Below are 18,280 nucleotides of genomic sequence, written 5' to 3'. Positions count from 1 at the left end.
AATCACTTGACTATATCTATCTATCTAGAAATTTGATGTATAAATTTATAGGTCGGCTGAACAACTCAGAGAACTGTATAATCATGGCTTTGACAAGCATCAAATTGAGCACTACACGCTATATGTCCAGGATATGGAAGCATTAGTATAGTCTCCTCTGTGGTCATTGACTTTTTAAATTGTTTTTTAAGAGATCTGTACATATTGTGTTGGGGATTTTTTTTATTTATTTATTTAATTATTATTATTATTATTATTTATTTTATTTATTTATTAGTATTATTATTATTATTTTATTTATTATTATTATTTATTATTTATTTATTTATTTATTTATTTATGTATTTATTTATTTATTTATTTATTTATTTATTTTTATTAAGTGATCTTATTGCATTGTGAATATGTTGTGTATGGTACATCTATGTGTCTTTTATATCTTTTGTATGTATTGTCTTGCTCTTATCTGGACCATTGAGTCTGTAATAAAGTTTACTATTATTATCTATCTATCTATCTATCTATCTATCTATCTATCTATCTATCTATATCTAAACTAAACTTCGCCTCCTGCTGGTCATTGCTACTATTATGACGTAACAATCCAGAGACTCAGCTGTTTTCGGTTGCAGACTGTGGACGAGAGCCATTTCTCCGCCGCCGACAACTATTTCGGGTAAGTTAATGCTTCAGACCAACTATTTTTGAGTAGCTACTACAAATATTATTTCCCAAGTTTCTTAGCTTTACTTAACTTTACATGTCATGTTTGTAATAACGACAGAACTTCGGTTCGTCGCGCACTTTCTGAACTGAGGCCGCCGATAGTTGAGCTAGGCCCGCTGAAGCTAATTAGGGATAGCGGAAAGAGCGAGATGTATTTGTGTCCGTATTCTTCTGCTAACATGTTTAATTCGCTTTGTTTAGCCTTAAACATTTACGTAAATGTTAACTAGCTAACGCTGGCTTTACATTGCTTGCTAGCTATTCGTTAGCGTCGAAGGTACGTACATCGACACAAACTAGTTTTGCCTCAGCGACCTTGCGCCATCATGAATTACGGTAATTTACCCGTAACTAACTTTAAATGACTGTAGTTAGATAGAAGCATGTCCCATTACACTTTAGGCTACTGCGACTAAATCTGAATATGAAATATCGAGGTTATCCTGGGATAAAGCTAAATTAAGCCTTTCCGTTATTTCAGCGTACTGACTTGAAGGTCGCGTTCATGTTGAAGTTCGGTCAAAAGGTCAAACTCATTTGTAATTTGCGTAGTAAAGCATCACATGTCTACTATCGCGCATTGAAATATTTTATTCCAGGCACCATTTGAACAGTTTGGTGGGAAACGGTTCACTTTTTTCATGAATATCATTTTGTCATTAGCTATGAAAAACAGACGTTACGTGTTGCCATTAAAAACCTTTATTTTGAAAGCGGAAAAACCGGATGTTGACAGAGTTTGGTTGCCAGTTTGACGCGCTGGATCCGTCTCATGGATATCCACACATTTAATAGTATACGCCGGTGATATTTTGATAGATTTTTTCCACATTTGTTTAGGTTCTATATTGAAACATTTACTCGAGCACAATGCAAAGTTTGGCTGACGTTTCAGACCGAGCGTTTTTTTTTTTATTAATAATAAAAATATTTGCCTACAAAAAACGAGGCAGTGCTCATAACTACACAGAGTACTTCTCAATATACAAGAGGCTTACTTACATTAAATAAGAAATGTAGCTTGCATTATATAATAAATGTAACGTTGGAACAATGGAAAGTTAAATAATACAAAGGTTTAATAAAATTGTAATAGGTTGTAGTCCGTACTTTTACGTAGTTGCTTTCTGGGCCCTCGCCTTTTCGCTTGTCTCCCTCTCATTAGTCTTAAAGCACTAAGGTGGTTGTCCAAAAGGTCACAGAGAAAAAGGTGTCGTTTTTCTCCATGTGGATGTGTGTATGAAAAAACAGAAGTATCAGGATGTTAAATGTCAAGTCACTCTTATTGTCCTTTATATTCGTATTTTCTCAGTTGGATTTTGGTTTGCAACCGGTCCTGAAAATCCCCCGAGAAGATCGTAGAATAAATACAGCGAAAAAGAGATGATCAGTACTTTACATTTCAGTCACAAAAGTTGCAGTTATTGTAGTCAACATTAAAAGTGACTGTAGTGTCCTATATAGTTTTCGTCACCAGAGGGAGACAGTGCTCAAGTTATTATGAAATCATAAGCTGTCAAACGTAAACCTATGCATTTCGTTAATTTTCATCCAAACACATGGTCCGATAATTAGAAGTAGTTATACTTCATCGTAGTTATATATTTTAACTAAATAAACAAACATTTCCACCTCTAATAAGCTGCAAAGATGATTTTAACAAACTCGTTCGTACTGATGGCTCATTGGGCAGGAGCACATCACGTGACCAGAAATATCATTACCCGCATTCACGATCATAACTTTCCGTAACAAAAGCATGCGATCGCGTGCGTTTTTTTTGGTGCTGATTGTCATGAGACATCCCGCTTTGCGTTTTTGGGTTGTTGATATATTGTTGTTATTATTGTGATTATCTTGAACCGTGAGAGAGATCAGCAGTGAGGACAATGACTCCCCCTGGTCGACCAGTAATCGGCATCGCTTCTCGGCCTTTTGGCTAAGATCAAGTGTAGTATCTGTTCTTATCAGTTTAATATCTGATACGTCCCCTACCCGGGGACCATATATTAAATTGATTTTTGGAACAGGGAGATGGAATAGGGGCTTGCTCCGTCCACTCCACGCATCGACCTGGTATTGCAGTACCTCCAGGAACGGTGCACCCCCCTCTTATTGTGAAATGTCAACCTATTTAATGTATTGAGAAACAGTGCACTGCGATGTTGCAAATAGTACATGCAATGTTAAGTTTGCAATATATTTTAGATATGTGATTTTCTGATGTTTTACGTGCTCTGTATTTCATCGTCCGTATGTGTTTATCTTGACCACTTTATAGAAGTCTGTTATTCTTGCTATAAGAACACGTGGCTATAAAATACACTAAAATACTCGATGTGGTGATGATAATTAGTTTGTGACATGCTTAATGAAGTATATAATAGTAGTTTCTAATATTTTGCATGATCTGTATTATTTTTATATATTTAGTCTAAACTTTTCTACAAGGTGTATAACTCTTATTATAAGAGATGAAGGCTACAAAATAGTACTAATAGTAATAGTAGTATAGAACTTTGGTTGGTCAGCAGTGTAAAATATATCAAACCAGTGACTGTTAAGTATGAGTTTTTAAAATAAACTGTTCAGTCTGATTATTACGCTAACTTATAAACCCCAAAGTGAAAAATGCTCTCTGCTTTCTGCTGCTGTTGTTCCCCTATGTTTCCTGAAATATCAAAAAATGCAAAACAAGTCATGTCTATGCACTCAAATTTCTCCCATAATAAAAAATAGCATTATTTATGTAAAAAAAAAAAACAAAAAAAACTCTGTTCTTCTCAGTTTAATATCTGATATGCCCCCTCCCCCCCGCGTTGTATAATATAAATGTAACAAGTAAGTTATATTGGTTAAAATATCATCGATGGAAGCATGAGAAGTTAGCCTTATTTGGGTTTGTGTAAAGGGTGAATATTTTCAAGTGAATATGTGCCATGTGTATATACATTTATTGGTCTATTTTGCCTTTGCTTTTAAGTGTGTTTGAACACATGGGTAAGCTGAATCTCGTTGAACCCTACAACACCTGAGCAAAGTGGCTTGATTTCTTTCAAAGGTTTGAGAGGAAGAATGCAATGAGTCACGTAACAGAAAATGACCAAAAAATTAGCAGGAAATTTACAAAAAGTTACAAAGCAATTACCTGAAAGCAATTAACAAAAAAGGAAAGTAAAAAAAGACACTAAAATGATCCCAAGAAAGTGCTAGAAAAATAAAAAATATAAAAGTGTATTACCCTGTAGAATAACTGTAAATATATAATGATTAGATTTATAAATTAAATTTTCTGATAGCAAAGGCTCGGCCACTTTTATTTTTCGACTTTTCTCGACTGGAATGGCCAGAAAGGCCTGACGATGTAAGGCTGTGAACTATATTATATACTTATATGCATGTCATTGTAAAATAAACTGAAGCAGTAGCTGTTGAGTGAGACTAGGACGTTGTACAAGGGAATGTGCTGTGTTCACTGCACTTTTCCCATGTGAGAAAACTATGAAAACATTTTTCTTTCTTGGTAGATGCACAGACTGGCCTTGTGTGGTTGTGATGTGACGCTTCATTACTCTTTAGAAACTAGCTGTCAGTTCAGTCAGAAGAAATGAAAATCATCTGTGCTTGATTCTTGCTGCTGTTGTTCTCAGTCTGGTGTCTGCTGACTTATGAAAAAAGTCAAATACTCTTTAAATGCTTGCACTGTCTGTTATCGAAATTATTTATTCTTTTAGTTGTTGCATACAAAGAAGCATAGTGGTGTTGATAAATAGCGTTGTTCCCACTCCTGACCACTAGGTGTCAGTAGCACAGCGTCACATGTCCACCAGCAGCAGGCTAAACAAAGAAGCAGGAAGTGGCTTTAATGTGAGAAAACAAATGTGTCGTTTTTACTCTTTTCTCTGATTTTTAAATGTTGATCAAACAATCTTTGATTGTAGTTTGATTTAACTGTGTGTCACCTGAACTTTGAGAGCTTTTGGCCATTTATGGGAGGTAAAATAGATACAAATGGTGATTTTAAGTTAGCTTTTGATATGAATATACAGCATTGCATTATGGGATACATCCAGTTTTTCAAGTAAAATTGACACCATTATTGTCAGCCTTAGTACACAAGTGTTTCTTCTATATTACAGACCTGTCGATAATTGGGTATTTTATAGTGTGTGTTTTTGGTATTTTTGTATATTGTCAGCCCCCTGAGTTAGCATTGTGTGTGTGTGAAAGACGTCCCTGCCTGTGATGTGTACAACTCATACTTACCTGGCAGGGGAGATACCATGATCAAGAAGGTGGTTCACCCAGGGCGAGGCTCAGTCATTGCACTCCGATTGAGCTGACCTCTGCGAATTCCCCAAATGTGGGAATCTCGACTGCATAATTTCTGGTAGTGGGGGACTGCGTTCGCGCTCTCCCCTGATAAACTGTTTAAAAATAGTGAGAATTTACCGACAGTTATAGCAAAAGCTTATGAGTACAGTTGCCGAGGTTTTAGTAATAGTGAAACGCTAAGTAAAGATTTAGATTGCCAAACTTGCGTCAGTACAAAACGTAGACAAAAACTTATAAAACCGACCGCCGACGCGTCAAAATAGTACTACAGTGGGGTTCATTGAGCACTGGCAGGCCCGCATTCCTGAGTCTGGTGTATGAAATATTTGTAGCCTGCATTTTGCTGCATTTTTTTAATAAGTTATGATGATCTTGTCTCATATTCCGCCACATCCAATCACAGTTTGACTCCCTCTTCATCTCCTTGCAAGTCTCGTACCCATACAATGTAAGTTATATTCATTAACTACTGTTCGTAGATGCATGTTGCTGCTGATGACGGCAGAAACACCGGGAGTTTCTGCGGCTTTTGAAGGTGGGGGTCTCTCCCCTGATAACATGTTCAATGAAAATGAAAGTTTTAGTTGTTATGGTTGTCAGTGAGTAGACTAGTTGGCAAATAATTGCCTGAATGGACAGCATTGTTCATGCTGCTGAAATATAGCGGTGGATCTGACACATCCGATGGCTGCAATTACTGTCAAATTGTTTATATTATTATTATTAGTTGTAGTAGAATAAAGGGAATGCAAGATATTAACGTTGGTGCTTTAAGTTAAGACAAAGAAACAATCAATGCAGTTTATTCAACAATTTTACTATGGACACAATTCAAGGACAGTACAAACTTAAAATATTTTAACTTACGTTTTTTTTCACATTATTATTGTAACAAAAATTGGCTGTTGCTCAGTGCCAGTCTGAAGTTAAAACATTGCAGACCATGTCAATGTAAAGACAAACTCGCAGACTAACATAAATCGAAGAACAAAGAGTTCTTTGAAAAAGTGTTATTTCTGTGTGATGGGGAATGAATTTTGGTCCATTAACTCGCCAACTCTCTCCTGGAGGGTCTGAACAACCTCTGCCAGGATGAACACGTGTGTGTCGTCAAGGTCCTTGAGGATGAACTTCTTTCCTAGGGCCATTTTTTCGTCCAGGTAGAGGAGGAATTGTTTCATGGCAGGATCACTGAGTCAGTGAGCAGAGGGGAGGATGGGGATTGATCTTTAGTCATTAAATTATGAACAAAAGTAAAGTGTAGTGCATTTCAGCTTATGACTTTTATTTTTGCGGTTTTCCTTACCATTCAACAAGGACACCTTTGTGTACGTTGACCATGTTGACAGGTGCAGGGAAATGAGCAGACGATGCCAAACAAAAAGCTCAAAACCTGCAGTCGAAAAAAGAAATATGTGTTACTTTCTTGAACATAAAAATTTGAATCAGAAATACTTTATTGATCCTTGGCTGGGAAATCATGGTTCGTTACAAGCATGCCAAGCATAGAAAATCGCAGACAGTAGAAATGAGTACCAGCACAATGTATGTAAAAAATATAAAATAAATATGCATTAATACTGAAAAAAATTAGCACATGTATGTGAATGTTTATAATGTTAAATTTGTAGATTTTGCTGAGTGTATATAATAACAATAAGAATACATACAATATGTGTAACATGTTAAAGTTAAAGTTATAGTTAATATTCAAGAGTATATTGAAAAGTAGGCTTGTCTCGGTCTAAGTTAACGTCACCTAAAAAATCAAAACAGTCACGTTTACTTTTGTTGAAACAACACAGCTGCTAACGTTAGCTTGTTACTGCTAACGTTAGTTCAAAAGTACGTAACTCCAGTGATAATCTGCGAAGTGCTGCGATTGTAAAATATTAATCAGAACACGCTATCGATAAATATTTTTAAGCAAACGAACAACTTAAGAGGAACGAGAAAGGGACTTTCGCTTACCTGATGGCTGCGGTTGTTTTCTGTGCTAACGTTTCCGCACCGTGGAAATATGATGGCGTACGGTGTGCACCGAGGGACAATCTTCTGCTATGTAAAAATTGCGCATGTGGCATAATACCGTTGAGTATAAATAGTTACACTGTATTTGACAATAATGAAACGGCTTAATGTTGTGGTGGGTAATATGGATATAATCTATATCTCAGTGTAAAGATTTTGACAAATGAAATTATTGGGATGTTTGCTTTTGGCCAATTCAGCAAATTAAACCTTTGACAAATAGAGGTAAATCTTCATATCGATGCAAAAACAAAACAATTTTTAAAATCCAGTTTGATCATAAAGCAGTCATGCTCAGTGATTCACAATATTTCCCACAATAATCTCAATGTGGGAATACTCAATTTGCTTTTGCAAAACGACAGGAGGCCAGGGCCAGTTAATAAACAAACAATATTTATCAGATAAAATGAATGAGGCAAATCCTGCACACAGGTCAGCTGTACACACAGACATATTTAGGATTTTAGGACATTCAGGGGGTAGTCTGCACCAATATTAGGGTCCAGAGATCCCTCAAAACTCCTTTTTCCCCTTCTTTTTTAAATAGACAAGCTCTTTTTGAGTATTTTGTGCACTCTGGCACCTTATTTACATTTGCATTTAAGTTGAAAGTCCAGTGTGAATCAATGTGTTTAATATTTTTTCATTGCAAATCAGAAAATGGTCAGCAGGCCTCTCGGCACCTTGGACCAGATTGGCCCGTGGGTTGTGAGTTAAGTAGTGCATCCAGAGATTTTAGGTGAATTAGCGTTCAGTGCAGATAATACAAGTGTAATATAAATAAAAACATTTAGAGAAGATTGCAGAGGCTTTGAGATGAAAATGATGCAGAACATAGACAAGTTCGACTCACTCCAACTTCATAAATTTATTGTCAGCATTGCTAGTGGCAATTTGGACTACAGACACATGGATTTTCAAAACCAATTGCTTGATTAGTCCCCTACAAATAAATAAAGCAAGCTGAACTAATATTAATACAGGTCCATAGGTTAAGTTCAGGAACAAATTTGTTTTGGCAGAAATATGGTTGTCATACTGCAGTTAGAATAAAATACATTATTTTAAAAAATAAAATCTTAAACCACTCTGGTAAAAATTACTGAGGAGTATGAGTGGCAAAGACATACAGTATCAGTGCATTTTTAAGTAAATAATGTATGACCATTATATGCCATATGTAAAACTGGTAAGTCAAACATGAAATGGAAAAAAAAGTGCCAGAAAAATTCAGTCTAAAAAAATTAAAATTCTGACTCACTAGTGAGAGAGACCAATCCAGGAGGATAAAAAGGGGAACAAAATAAGCCCCTATTTTCTTCATCACAACTGACAACTCTTCACAGATATTAATGTGTAAAATATATTTAATTTTCCTAATGATATGATCACATTAGTGGTTTTTTATGTAAAGGTGCGATAAAGAGAGGCAGTCATGTTTCCATTTGGTTGGGGGGGGTGTATCAGTGCTCTCCCCTTTTCAAGTAAACGGTAGGTTTTATCAGTGTGTTTGTGGTCATTTATTTTAGTCAGTGGCTGATGTAGCTCTGCAGAGCTTCAATGATGAACTGGAGGCTGCGCTTGTACAGAAATGATTCCTTCTTCTCTGGCTTGCAGATGTTTAGATGATCTACGTCCACCTCGATGAGCTCCCCGATGCCAAGATCTGAAAACAAACCAGCGCAGGCTCAAGGTAAGAGCTAAAACATCAATAAGATGTAATGCTTTCAAGATATGTGCTCATTTTGCTCATGAATCATGTTTAAACTATACTCTCCAGTAGTGATGCGCAGGTCAGGGATTTTTAAAACCTGCCCTGCCTGACCTGTAAATATATGCATTAATCAATGACCCGAACCTGAACTGCAAACCAGAGCTGAAAGTTTCTGGTAATGACTTATTTGCTGTTGGCTCTTTTGTGTGTCATTTCCAGTAAATATTACAAAATGAAACATTTGTTTTCTGTTTTCAAAAGTGCAAAGGACAGAAAGACAGCAATCACTCACCCATCTTTTAAATGGTTACGTCTTACGCCTATGATCTCGGGTGCACACAGCTGACTGGTATAGTGATTTGTTAACATGGCGTCACAGAAGTTCATATTATTAACATTAACATTAACAGATTCACTGTGGACAGAGAGAGACTTACTTGCTGTAATGTTACGGCACTGGCTGCACATTTGCAAAGGGAAATATTTTAACAGGTTATAATGACTATAGAGATTGAAATATGTCTTGACCTTGACAGATTTTCATGGTCAAAAGCTGAATCAGAAAGCCTGAGCACAGCAGCGCTGATGAGATAGCTGCTTGTTGTGTGAAAGAGAGAGACGGAGAGAAGGTGTAGACTGGATTATTGTACAACACTTCTGTGAATTATACTAACTCATTCAGAATGCTGCTTTGTCACTTTATGACCCGAACCGGAACTGCGGGCTGTGGGTCGACCCATGCATCACGTCTTTACGAATACACGTGTCTTATTTGTGCAGTAGTATTACATACCTGCTGACTGTGTTGGTACCACCAGTATCTTGATCATGGGACCAATGTTTGTTGGCAGCGTCTCTGCAAAGCTCAGCACCTTGAATTCCTTTTCTTTGGCTATGTTCAGGAAGTTCTCATTCAGGTTGCGAAGTGCTGGTGAATCTTAAAAAACACATGGACAACAACTTACAATAAATACTAAACAAGTTCTATAAAACACAAACAGTCTTGGACCTAAGAATTAATTTTATTCACTTACCTTTACAAAGTTCTCTGACTTCTATAGAGGGAAAGAGGAGATATCTGACATTGACAGAGTACTCTGCCATAAAGGTGCCATGGTGAGGAACGCTGTAGAACATAATGCCCTTGGTGTTATTTAACAGCCCGTGCATATCTGGGTCCTCTGAGGCATCCAGCAGCATTTTCTTCACAAGCAGTCCTGATGGAAAAAATCAAACACGAGAGGATACAAAGTCGGTAAGTACAACCTTGAAATCAAATATAATCACATGTAGGTGCAGATGTAGAAAAACCAAGCTATTTGTCATTCATGTTGCGTTATGCAAATTTGAATGAAAACTTGGCATGCTTGTGGAAGGAAAGTTCAGACAAAATACCTCCCATACTGTGGGCTACCCAGACCACAGGCCTCTCTCCGACTCCTGCCAGCTTTAACTTCTTTAGCAGCTCTCGACTTCTGTAGGCCAAGGACTTCCTGAAGAGGCCAAAGCAAAGAATGAATCTACAGTTCACTCACTGAGAGTCTTATGGAACTGTGCATAATTAATACTGAAACAACAGGCATAATTAAATATTTAATTTCCCCAAGAATTGTAGCTTTCTCAGCTTTTAAAAGTGATAATGTTGTGAGTTGCAAATTAAATTATTACTAGTAAATAATAACTTTAAACTGTCAAGATGGTTTACAGACCTTGTTGTGAGCAGTTTCATGTCGGAACTTTTTCTCTCTACTGAACTACACCTGCCAGTGATATCACTGCGCAGAAGGAAGCGTGCATTTATCGCTAGCTCACCTAGCACTGAGCTTGCTGACGTTACAGTTCAGCTGAGGAGGACATCATAACATTTACATGTAGCACTGTCACAAGCTTGAGCAATCCTTCTGCATAATGATATGGTCAGCGAGTGTAGCTCATAAGGATGAAAATAGTTTCTACACGAACCTTTCCACCACAAGGTCAGTGGATCATTTTAAGTAACTGGGTCATGAGTTTTGGAAAGAGACATTGCTGTCGAGTGTTTGAAATATATATTTTTTGGCACTTAGAGCATATCAATCCAAGTGCCATCTAGATACATAATACTGGAGAGGAGGCAGACATCTCTACTGCTGACACTCAGCAACTCACACCAAAACAATCTAGATGCCAAATAAATAGCACTACATGCAAGAGGAAGAATATGCATTTTAAATATTGGGATGGACTGCCACTATAAGTAATTTATTTTATCTCTCTAGTAACAGAGAAAACAAGACTTTCCCATACCTGCACAGCCCTATATGAATTTACAGTTAATGCTGGCAAACACATGAAAAAAATGACAGATTCCTTACCTCTGATTCTCAGCGGGACACTTGGCCATCCAGTCACTGAGGTGACTGTCATACTCCACTGAAAGTACTCTCAGGTTTGGACAGTCAGCAGCCAACCATGACTGTCAATAAAAGAGGACACAATAACACAGGAAAACAACAGTGCACGGTATTCCTCAAGATTAATCAAAAGTTTTGCGAGACGTCACATTTCACTGGGTAAACCAGACACTATCGAGTCTACCCATATAGCCAGAGAGACGACTCCAGAGTTTTTCCAAAGATTTCATCAAATTGTAAGAGGAAAAACAGTGAAAGGCACTTTATGTTGACCCACGATTCTCTACATTAAGTAGAAGAGTAAACTTTTCACCTTTGGCCAGCACTCTGTGTAGTCATCTGTGCTCTCCTCCTCTTTTTCCTCCTCTAACACAGTGCGGTCCTTCTGCCTCCACGTCTTAAAAGCTGCCCCGAGAATCCCATGGATGAAAAGCACATCTGCTTTGATTGGCTGGCTGTAAAATAAACATAATGTCAAAGATACTGTAAGTATTTGTTTACATATAAAATAAAATGAAAAGTATACATTATAAAAATGGTGTAAAAATAGAATCAATCCTTCTCCTACTTGCCACGTGTTTGTGGGTGGAGGATGTAAACGCCATCTTGGTATTTCTCTTTCACCGTATCCCTATCCAGGTTTGCCAGAGCGCGGGCTGCGTGAGACGCCTGCATGACATGAGGAGACTGCATCATCTCAGCCAGGACAGATACCCAGCCTGGAGGTGTGATATATGTAAGGAAGAAAGAAATAAAAATAAAGGATATAAAATAATCTGTTGTTGAGTTTTCAGTGAATACAGTTGGGACATAAAGTATTAAAATCAGAAAACAAAAATACTTCTTCCATTCAAGATTACACATAACCATAACACTATAGAATAACCAGATGAGCTGTAGACTTACCAGACTGTGATATGGCCTGGTGAACACTTTCATTGAGTGCCAAATTTCCTATGATGCGAACAATGTTCCTCTGAATCTTCAGGGAGTCGTTACGAAGCTGATAAACCCTTTGAAGGAGCTGCAGACCTCCATTGGCAACTATGTGGTCACAGTGGCTCTGGACCTGCAGACAGGATGTGTTTCAGTAAGTACAGAACATTTATTCACCTCACATAGCAATAAATCAACTCACTGAGATTGGTGTTCAGGTATGCACCGATTACCTGATGGCCTGTAGTTGTTTCAGTTCAGTAAACTATGAAAATAAAATAGGGGTGTGCAGAAAGGGTCAACTGATATTGGTTTTTCAGGGCTGATACTGATAATTAGCACTTAATGAGACCAATAACCGATATGCATTTACAATAACATGAAAATACATCTGTCAAAATCTACAATTTGGACTCAATTCGGCAAGTTCCCAGCAACTGTTTGCATGAAGTTCAGTGAAAACTTGTGCCTGGTGTTAAAATAAAACGCTGATACAGATAATCAGCAAAATGCCAAATATCGGCTCAGACAATCGGCCAACCCCATAATCTGTTGATCCTTAGTGTGCAGTGTATACAATTAAAGCACTGTTTTATAAATACTTAAAGGCTAACAGGAGTTCACTCAACCACAAAACAAAAGAATCCACTAAATCAACTGAACTAAAAAAAAAGGTGCTTTTTAATTTTAAATGTTTCGGCAGATGAACAAGATGTGCTGCTGAATACACTTCTGTGTTGTGTTTAAGTGTTAATTCTGATCAGAGTAATAAAAGGAATCAGACAAATTGTTTAAAGGTGAGATCGTGTTCAGATTGGCCATCATTACCTTGGAGTGCTGCACCAGGGCCTGTAAGCAGAAGGATTCCACCTTCTCAGAGGGAACAGAGGTGAGGCTCTGGGCGTAAGGCAGCCCATTACCTCCAAAACACCACAGACCACCCTGCAAAATAAGAGAGCGTTAGAGGATCTAAAGATTTGAATTCACATCCTTTCGGAACAAATTAAATTTGTTCTCCTGCTGGTTTGTGTTCAGGGTAGTCACTTTCCAAAAGACTGTATGTAGACATGTACGTGTGAGTCCAGCTGTCTCCATTACCCGCTGTGCTGCCATGGACTGGGTGCTCTCTCTGAGGGCCAGTGAGGTGAAGTACTGAACACATTTGTCTACCTCAGACTGAGGCAGAGACGCCAGCAGCTGCCTCAGGCCATCCTCTGCGGACAAACCCTGTGATGAAGTCAACACTTGTCAGTTATCATCCTATACACCTTTGTGATGTACAGCTAAGGTGAAAGAGCAATAGTGATGAATAGCTTGTGTACTTTTGCAGATTGGCAGCTACACAAGCAATTGCCAATTTCAACAAGACACAGTATGAGAAATATGATTTCTCAAGAAATGCTCAAGAAGAAAAAAGGGGGACAATCGAAAAATTTGGAGTCTATAAGGACTGGGCAATTAATCTAATTTTATTTTCAATTATAATTTTGGCTTCCAATGATTATGTAAACAAGATAATTGAGGTAAAATAATCACTAGGCCACATACAGTTTCACAATCGTGCCCTCATTTTAACGTGTGTTACAGATAAAACACACCCCTTTTCTTAAGGTGCACTCAGTATTGTCAACTTGGCAACTTTAAAATAAATAAAATTTAGTGAATTTTTCAGACCATCAGAGAAAAAGCCAGAAATGTATTCAAATATTTTATATTGTAATTAATTCCCATGCATGCTGTTTCGACCAATCGCAGACCTTCTGCAAATAATGTTGGCTCTCTCCCTCTCATTTTTAATTTGTTTTTCAGTTGAATTATAATTAATTGTCAAGAAAAGCCACTGCTAAAAAGATTTAAATTAAAAAAAAGTCCAATAAATGCATGCTCTCTCTGAAGTCATTGATTTTTAGTATTGCAAGTAACAAAGATATTTAGGCATTCTACATTATAGACAGTTATATGGAGATACTCACATCCTCCAGGTCAGGCAGTGCAGGGGAGCGCAGGAAGAATCTGAGGTCTACCTGAGGAGTCCGGGCCAGGCCCACAGCTGTCCGCTGGTCTATGACCTGGGCTGCTGTCTGGTACTGGTAGTCTGCATTATTGACAAAAAATGCTAAATAATCGCACTTCACTTCACCACACTTGTGGTAGAGTATGTAGTACTCTAGTAGTGTGTATGTTACCTTGCCAGTGCTGATTTTCTGCAAGCTCCTGAACCGCCTGTAGTCTGATGGCTTTATTGGCTGACAGTGTCCTCTTCAGTAAGACCCATAATGCCACCTCATGTGGGTCTGCATCCACATGGCTGAAGTGCTCTGAGACATGCAAATAGTAAGCACACTCACTGTCTGAACAGTTACAGAACAAAGTGGATAAAGGGTGCTACAAATATTTCTAGAAGCTTTGTGAAATTGTGTTTCAACTGTATTTATTGGGACTTACTACCAGTATCTACAGGACCACTTTCAGATTATTCCAACAGCTACAACGTTACAAACCTTGTGGTTTCAAACTTTGTGTCATCAACTTGGCAGCTTTCCATTTTTAAAAAGTCAAAAGTTCATTCATTAGATACTGGAATATCATTTCATATCAAAGATGCCACATACATCTATACGTTGTGAAAAAAAGCTTTTACAAATAAAAGTCAGTCATTAAAACAGAGCTTACATAAATGTACAAACTATGACACATTCAAAACAGGATGTTCATGTAGAAGGCAGGTGTTTCCTAGAGCCTTAATGTGCTCAACCCACGTGAAAATGAGTGGACAACTGTAGTTTTTAGAGAATAAATGATTGTGCTTCTATCTGCAGCAACTTCTGCTTTCCAGCGTTAGAATATGTGGGGCAGTACTACGGTTTCACACTGTGCACTTAAAATATGATTGTCAGGGAACTGGTGCAGTATAATGACAACTTTTGGTTACTTACCGTCTAGTGATTGCAGCAAAACTCTCGATGATATTTCCAGAAACCTTCTTGCAGCTTTATGAAGTTCCCTCCTTGCTTTGTGTGTGAGCCCTAGACACAGTGAAAAAGTTACAACAATGACAGAGAAATTTGAATTTACCTTCTATAAAAACATTACCAAGATAACAGAACCCCTTAGTAATTGTTGCTAGTTGGTATTGACAGTGTTGGTTGGCGGTAGGTGATCGTTTCCATAAAATAAGAGAACCTTGACCAGTGGAAGTGAGATCACTCAGCAGACTGACCCAAATGTCCAGGCAGGAAAGACAGTAGAGAGGGGAAGGATGGAAAGACAGGAAGTAATGATAACATACATCACTAGGCACCTGGACACGACAAACTCTCAGTTTGACTTTGTGCGCATATAAGAAACAAAAAAAGCTGCTCAGCAAATGTCATCCAGCTGGTCAGGAAATTCCAAAAAGAAAACATCTAAACTAAAACAAAATCTCAAAGCAGTCTAACATTTGTTTCAGTTTTGTAAGGTGAGTGGGATTTTGGGAGATATATTGGCAGAAGTGGAATACAACATAATATGTTTCTTTAATGTATAACCACCTAAAAATAAGAAGCCTTATGTTTCTGTTACCATAGAGTGGGGTGTTTTATATCTACAGGGAGCAGGTCCTCATCCACGTAAATCACCATGTTGCACCGCTATGTTTCTACAGTAGCCCAAAAGGACAAACCAAACACTGGCTCTAAATATGGCCATTTTGCATTTTTGCATGAGCCACTGTAGTTTGCAGCCCCTCTCGATGGGCTTACTGTAAATACCGTCTTAACATCTGGATCTTAAGTTATCAGAGAAAAAGGTAAGCACACATTAGGAGGTGCTGAGCAGCCCATGTCTGATGAGCAGAACTGTGTTGGCGAAACACAGATTTGTAACGTGAAAGCTTTAATCAGAGTTAATACCAATTTTTATTACCTTGTTTGTTTGTTTTGGAGAGGCAGAGACCTTTGCAAATAATTGTGCTCCCAGTAAAAACCTCCTAAACAATGAACACTGAAGGAATTTTAACTTGGAGAAGTTTTAGCTGGTTGCAATCTGCAATCCCGGCTGCTAGATGCCATTAAGTCCTCGAAAATCTTACACACTGCTCCTTTAAGGGGCTCATGATAATTTCCCAGTTTAGATGTTAAGTATAAGTAAATCACAATCAGTACCTGCAGTAAGTTTCTCTTTTTCATCTGAGGGAGTGGCCTTCAGATAGATGTAAGACTTGTATTTCTCCTGAAGAATTGCACTGGTGTCAATGGTCACGGCCTTGTTCAAGGCCACCACTTCGTAAGTGATAAAGAGACAGCCCCTGCAGAGGTAATAAATAAGCTTTGGCATATTGATAGTACTTTTTACACAATTTTTCCATTGAAGTCAAGGATTAAAATCTGCATTCAAATACTGTAACTTACCCAGATACAACTGCACCAGTTACTTTAGCAAACTTCCCTAAATGCCACCAGAAAAGAAATCTATATTACATAAGGGTTTGAAGCTGTACTCACAAAAGCATCAAGGTTAAAGCCATTTATTTAGAGTTTTTGAGAGACTGCTAACAAAAAACAGTGTACACATAGACCAGTTAGGTCTAGCTAATAACTTACTCAAATCTTTCCACTGAAGCACTCTTTTCACTCCAGGCGACCCCGATGTGCTCAGTCTCCGACAGCGGATCAAACGTAGAGCTGCACCAGACATCCTCTGTCTGCCTGTCACCCACAGTGTGTAGGTTTAAGTTAATCAGACCAGCACAGAGGACTAATCACTGATTACAGCCCAGATCAAACCTCACACGAGAAACTTACATCTTAAGAGTCAGGGGTGTGAAAAATGGCACTTCTGCTGAAACTAATTTAATGTAAAGTAGATATATAAGTTCAGTTTAGGTTAGGGGCTGTTCTTTATCGGGGGGGGGGGGGGGTGTCACTTTACTTTTCATTGTTTTCAGTTTTTTTGACCCTCCTTGAAGCTTCAAACATTTTTCCTTGAGCTTCCCTGAGTTTGTGGAGGAAAATGTATGACCCTCCCACTACCATAAATTAGCTGTTAGTTTATTTTTTAACTGACCCTTTGGTGTTTGACAGTGAGAAGCTGAAGACTTTTTAAATGTGTCATGTCATAAAGTGATTTTGATGAAATGTGACTATTTTAAGCTAGATTTGGTTATCTTTTCTTTTCTGAGGGAAGCGTTCATCCTACATGATGTATTTGCGGACCATCGCAAATTTGAAAACTCAACCATCATTTCTGTTTTTACAGTTTCTGGCTATGATAGATGGTGTAGTTTTAATGATTTTTCAATTAAAATGACATTTTTTTTGTAAAGCAGATGTAAGATATATACAAAATGCAACCATTTAAATTTGTATGCTCCTCTCTAGGCCAAAAATATTTTTTTAAAAAAGCCCCTCACCAGAGCTCAAAGTTAAGGTGACCTGCTGCCCTCCTTGCACCACCACCCCCCATAAATAACGAACAGTCCCTCACTTTAGGCGAAAATATAATGCAAAATTGGCGATGCAGCATCGAGACTCCACTGACATAACCAACATCATACCAATTTGTGACAATAATCAACGCAAACTAAAGTCAAATAACTCATGTAATAAAGTCATCAAGTCATTCACAAGTCCTCTGACGCTAGCTAACGTTAGCTAACTTCACTAAACTTGGAATAAGGAAGACACTTGTCACCTCGACTGTCAGTCTAATCATTCATCACTTACCTTTATGTTACACTAAAGCAAGCCGTGTCACCCTTAATAACGCTAACGTTAGCAGAAACACTCGAGTTAAACTGTAACAATGGGTCAAGCTACATCTACAGTTAGCTAACACTAACTTACCAAAGATTTAGCTTTGGGCTAACGTTTCACTTTCAGAGCTCTCTGCCGGCTCACTGACTGTTAGTCACTGAGCTGAACCATTCAGTTCACCTTTTGTTTAAGTTGTTGAACAGTGACGTTACCTTATTTATCGACTGACGAGCTTTGAAAGGACTACCGTGATGTGCTCGGTCAGCCGCCGCTGCAGCGCCCGGTGTTCATAAACAAAACGAAAACCCGTCTCACAAATAACACGTCATCTGTCGCAACCGACGCGATCAGAAAACAAACAAATAACGAAACATAAACAAAAAATATACTTAACGTATGCGGCGAAA

The 18,280-nt window shown here is 38.0% G+C and overlaps 1 protein-coding gene, 1 long non-coding RNA gene and 2 other non-coding genes across 5 annotated transcripts; 3 read left to right on the top strand and 1 right to left on the bottom strand.

The window, feature by feature from the left end:
• Nucleotides 1–599: 599 nt before the first annotated feature.
• LOC121955725 lies at nucleotides 600–11,920 on the top strand. Its single transcript, XR_006106644.1, has 5 exons — nucleotides 600–676; nucleotides 8,713–8,788; nucleotides 9,971–10,064; nucleotides 11,578–11,687; nucleotides 11,842–11,920. It is a non-coding gene; the product is annotated as an uncharacterized LOC121955725 (long non-coding RNA).
• Nucleotides 2,646–2,836, top strand: LOC121956025. The gene has a single exon (XR_006106659.1). It is a non-coding gene; the product is annotated as a U2 spliceosomal RNA (small nuclear RNA).
• LOC121956017 lies at nucleotides 4,985–5,148 on the top strand. The gene has a single exon (XR_006106651.1). It is a non-coding gene; the product is annotated as a U1 spliceosomal RNA (small nuclear RNA).
• On the bottom strand, nucleotides 7,949–18,169 carry serac1 (serine active site containing 1). Of its 2 annotated transcripts, none has more exons than XM_042503789.1 (17): nucleotides 18,086–18,169; nucleotides 16,722–16,826; nucleotides 16,530–16,566; nucleotides 16,284–16,426; nucleotides 15,075–15,164; nucleotides 14,325–14,456; nucleotides 14,112–14,233; nucleotides 13,237–13,365; nucleotides 12,967–13,080; nucleotides 12,109–12,271; nucleotides 11,771–11,921; nucleotides 11,516–11,657; nucleotides 11,164–11,264; nucleotides 10,205–10,302; nucleotides 9,844–10,026; nucleotides 9,603–9,746; nucleotides 7,949–8,761 (listed from the first exon to the last, which is right to left on the bottom strand). In XM_042503789.1, exons 2-17 carry the CDS (start codon nucleotides 16,813–16,815, stop codon nucleotides 8,625–8,627), a joined length of 1,980 nt encoding a protein of 659 aa, XP_042359723.1. In that variant the 5' UTR covers nucleotides 16,816–16,826; nucleotides 18,086–18,169; the 3' UTR covers nucleotides 7,949–8,624. The 2 variants fall into 2 exon arrangements, with proteins under 2 accessions (XP_042359723.1, XP_042359722.1); XM_042503788.1 differs by having other exon boundaries at nucleotides 16,722–16,822; nucleotides 18,086–18,150.
• Nucleotides 18,170–18,280: the final 111 nt, after the last annotated feature.

The sequence above is a fragment of the Plectropomus leopardus genome, chromosome 16 (genome assembly GCF_008729295.1).
Source record: "Plectropomus leopardus isolate mb chromosome 16, YSFRI_Pleo_2.0, whole genome shotgun sequence".
Classification (NCBI taxonomy): domain Eukaryota; kingdom Metazoa; phylum Chordata; class Actinopteri; order Perciformes; family Serranidae; genus Plectropomus; species Plectropomus leopardus.
This window is presented reverse-complemented; position numbering and strand designations above follow the sequence as displayed.

Excerpts from the sequence above, each read along its gene's own strand:
- serac1 (XM_042503789.1), bottom strand. The coding sequence starts at position 16,815 with ATGTCTGGTGCAGCTCTACGTTTGATCCGCTGTCGGAGACTGAGCACA. Across the intron at positions 11,265-11,515 it reads ACACAGAGTGCTGGCCAAAG|TCATGGTTGGCTGCTGACTG; the intron begins GTGAAAAGTTTA and ends TTTTATTGACAG. Across the intron at positions 10,303-11,163 it reads TGTCCCGCTGAGAATCAGAG|GAAGTCCTTGGCCTACAGAA; the intron begins GTAAGGAATCTG and ends TGGCCTCTTCAG.